This window comes from Dipodomys ordii, unplaced genomic scaffold (assembly GCF_000151885.1).
Source record: "Dipodomys ordii isolate 6190 unplaced genomic scaffold, Dord_2.0 Scaffold2, whole genome shotgun sequence".
NCBI lineage: Eukaryota > Metazoa > Chordata > Mammalia > Rodentia > Heteromyidae > Dipodomys > Dipodomys ordii.
The window spans coordinates 88,943-90,571 of record NW_012267218.1 but is presented as its reverse complement, the minus strand read 5'-3'; the positions used below and the strand labels follow the sequence as shown (position 1 = coordinate 90,571).

The following is a 1,629-nucleotide window of genomic DNA, read 5'->3' as shown; positions in this document are numbered from 1 at the left end:
CCTGTTTCACACGGCACATCCACGGTCTTGGGAGAGCTGGAGTCGTGCTGCACAGAGCATCTGAGGGAGCTGCCCTTTGGGCAGTCATTGGCTGGCAGGGTCAGCTGGCTGCTCGTGGTGTACAGGCCCCTGGAGCCCAGGGCAGCTGGGTAGTTTATAATGGTCACACCATCTCCGCTTTTGCTCCAGGTCACGTTCAGAGGTCCCGAGGGGAAGAATCCATGGATCAGGCAGCCGAGGGCCACCCTGTCGACCGGCACGGGCTGTGCAGGGGTCAGGGGGAAGACGGACGGGGCCTGCTGGGACACTGGAATAAGGGCACGCGGTGAGGCTGGGATGCTGGGAGCCCTCGCTGCCTCGCCTTTTACTGGAAGAGCCCGGCCCAGAGCAGGCTAGGGACCGCCTGCCATCGGCACATGGCTGAGCTTGGGCCTGGGGTGGGAGCTGGCCAGCGCGTCTTGTGCTGCTTTCGAACTGACCACAGGCAGCCCTTGCGTGGCCAGACCCTCCCATCGGACCACCGCAGACAGCACACGGCGCCCAGGGCACTGGCCTGCACCGCGCCTTGCTCCCTGTGGGAGTGTGCTGAGTTTGGGGATCGGGATGTGTGGGTCCAGGCAGAGGCTCAGCCCCGGTGGGGGTGCGCGGGGCAGGTCTGGCTTGAAGGCCACACTAGGAGGAGGGGCCATCTGCAGCCCTGCCCAGTCAGGGCCTCCGTCCACGGGCCCCAGCATCTAGGTCAGAGGCCCAAACCAGAGTGGTGCCCTGGACAGGGCCAGACGCTGGGTGTGCCCTTGCTTGGGCACGCCTCCACGTGAGCATCTGGACCCACTGAGCGGCACAGCTCCACGCGGCCAGAGAGAATCGGGCTGCCAAGGACCCGAGGTCTGCTGCTGATCCGCAGTCAGCCCCGGACGGGCTCGGCCGGGTTTAGCATATCTCAGCCCAGCTTCCTCCAGAGGCTCAGCTCAGCCTGGCCCATCTCTGTCCCATCCACTGAACTCCTTCGGTTCCAGCTTCGTTCAGCCCAGCCCAGCCCAGATAGCACAGATCACTTAGCCTGGCTCAGACCAGTCTAGCTCACCAGCTCAACCTGAGCCAGCCAGCTCAGCCTGGCTCAGCCCAGTCTAGCTCACCAGCTCAACCTGAACCAGCCAGCTCAGCCTCACCAGCTCAACCTGAGCCAGCCAGCTCAGCCTGGCTCAACCTGAGCCAGCCAGCTCAGCCTGGCTCAACCTAAGCCAGCCAGCTCAGCCTGGCTCAGTCCAGCAGCTTGACCCAGTTCAGCTCAGCTCAGCCCAGTCCAGCCCAATACAGCTGAGCTTAACCTAGTTCCCTTCCCTCCCCTCCCCTCCCCCCTCTCCTCTCTCTCTCTCTCTCTCTCTCTCTCTCTATATATATATATATATATACTCAAATTAGGCACCATAGACAAAGTCAATTATGTACCTGCACCCCTCTAAATTCATTCTTTTACTACATTCCTTCCACACTGATGAGTTGGGGCTTGTGCAGTGGTTCAACTGTGGTAGGTAGTAAAGAAATTGTTGAACTCTCCAAATATGGAAACAAGATCTCTCACTTTAGTGTGTGTGTGTGTGTGTGTGTGTGTGTGTGTGTGTGTGTGTG

General features: G+C 60.4%; 1 gene segment (V, D, J or C); it reads right to left on the bottom strand.

The window, feature by feature from the left end:
- Nucleotides 1-734, bottom strand: part of LOC105982929 — an 8,757-nt gene extending 8,023 nt beyond the window's left edge. The window contains 2 exon segments of the C gene segment in view: nt 18-307; nt 401-734. Of these exon segments, the coding sequence occupies nt 18-307; nt 401-734 (624 nt within the window).
- Between the last annotated feature and the right edge of the window lie 895 nt (nt 735-1,629).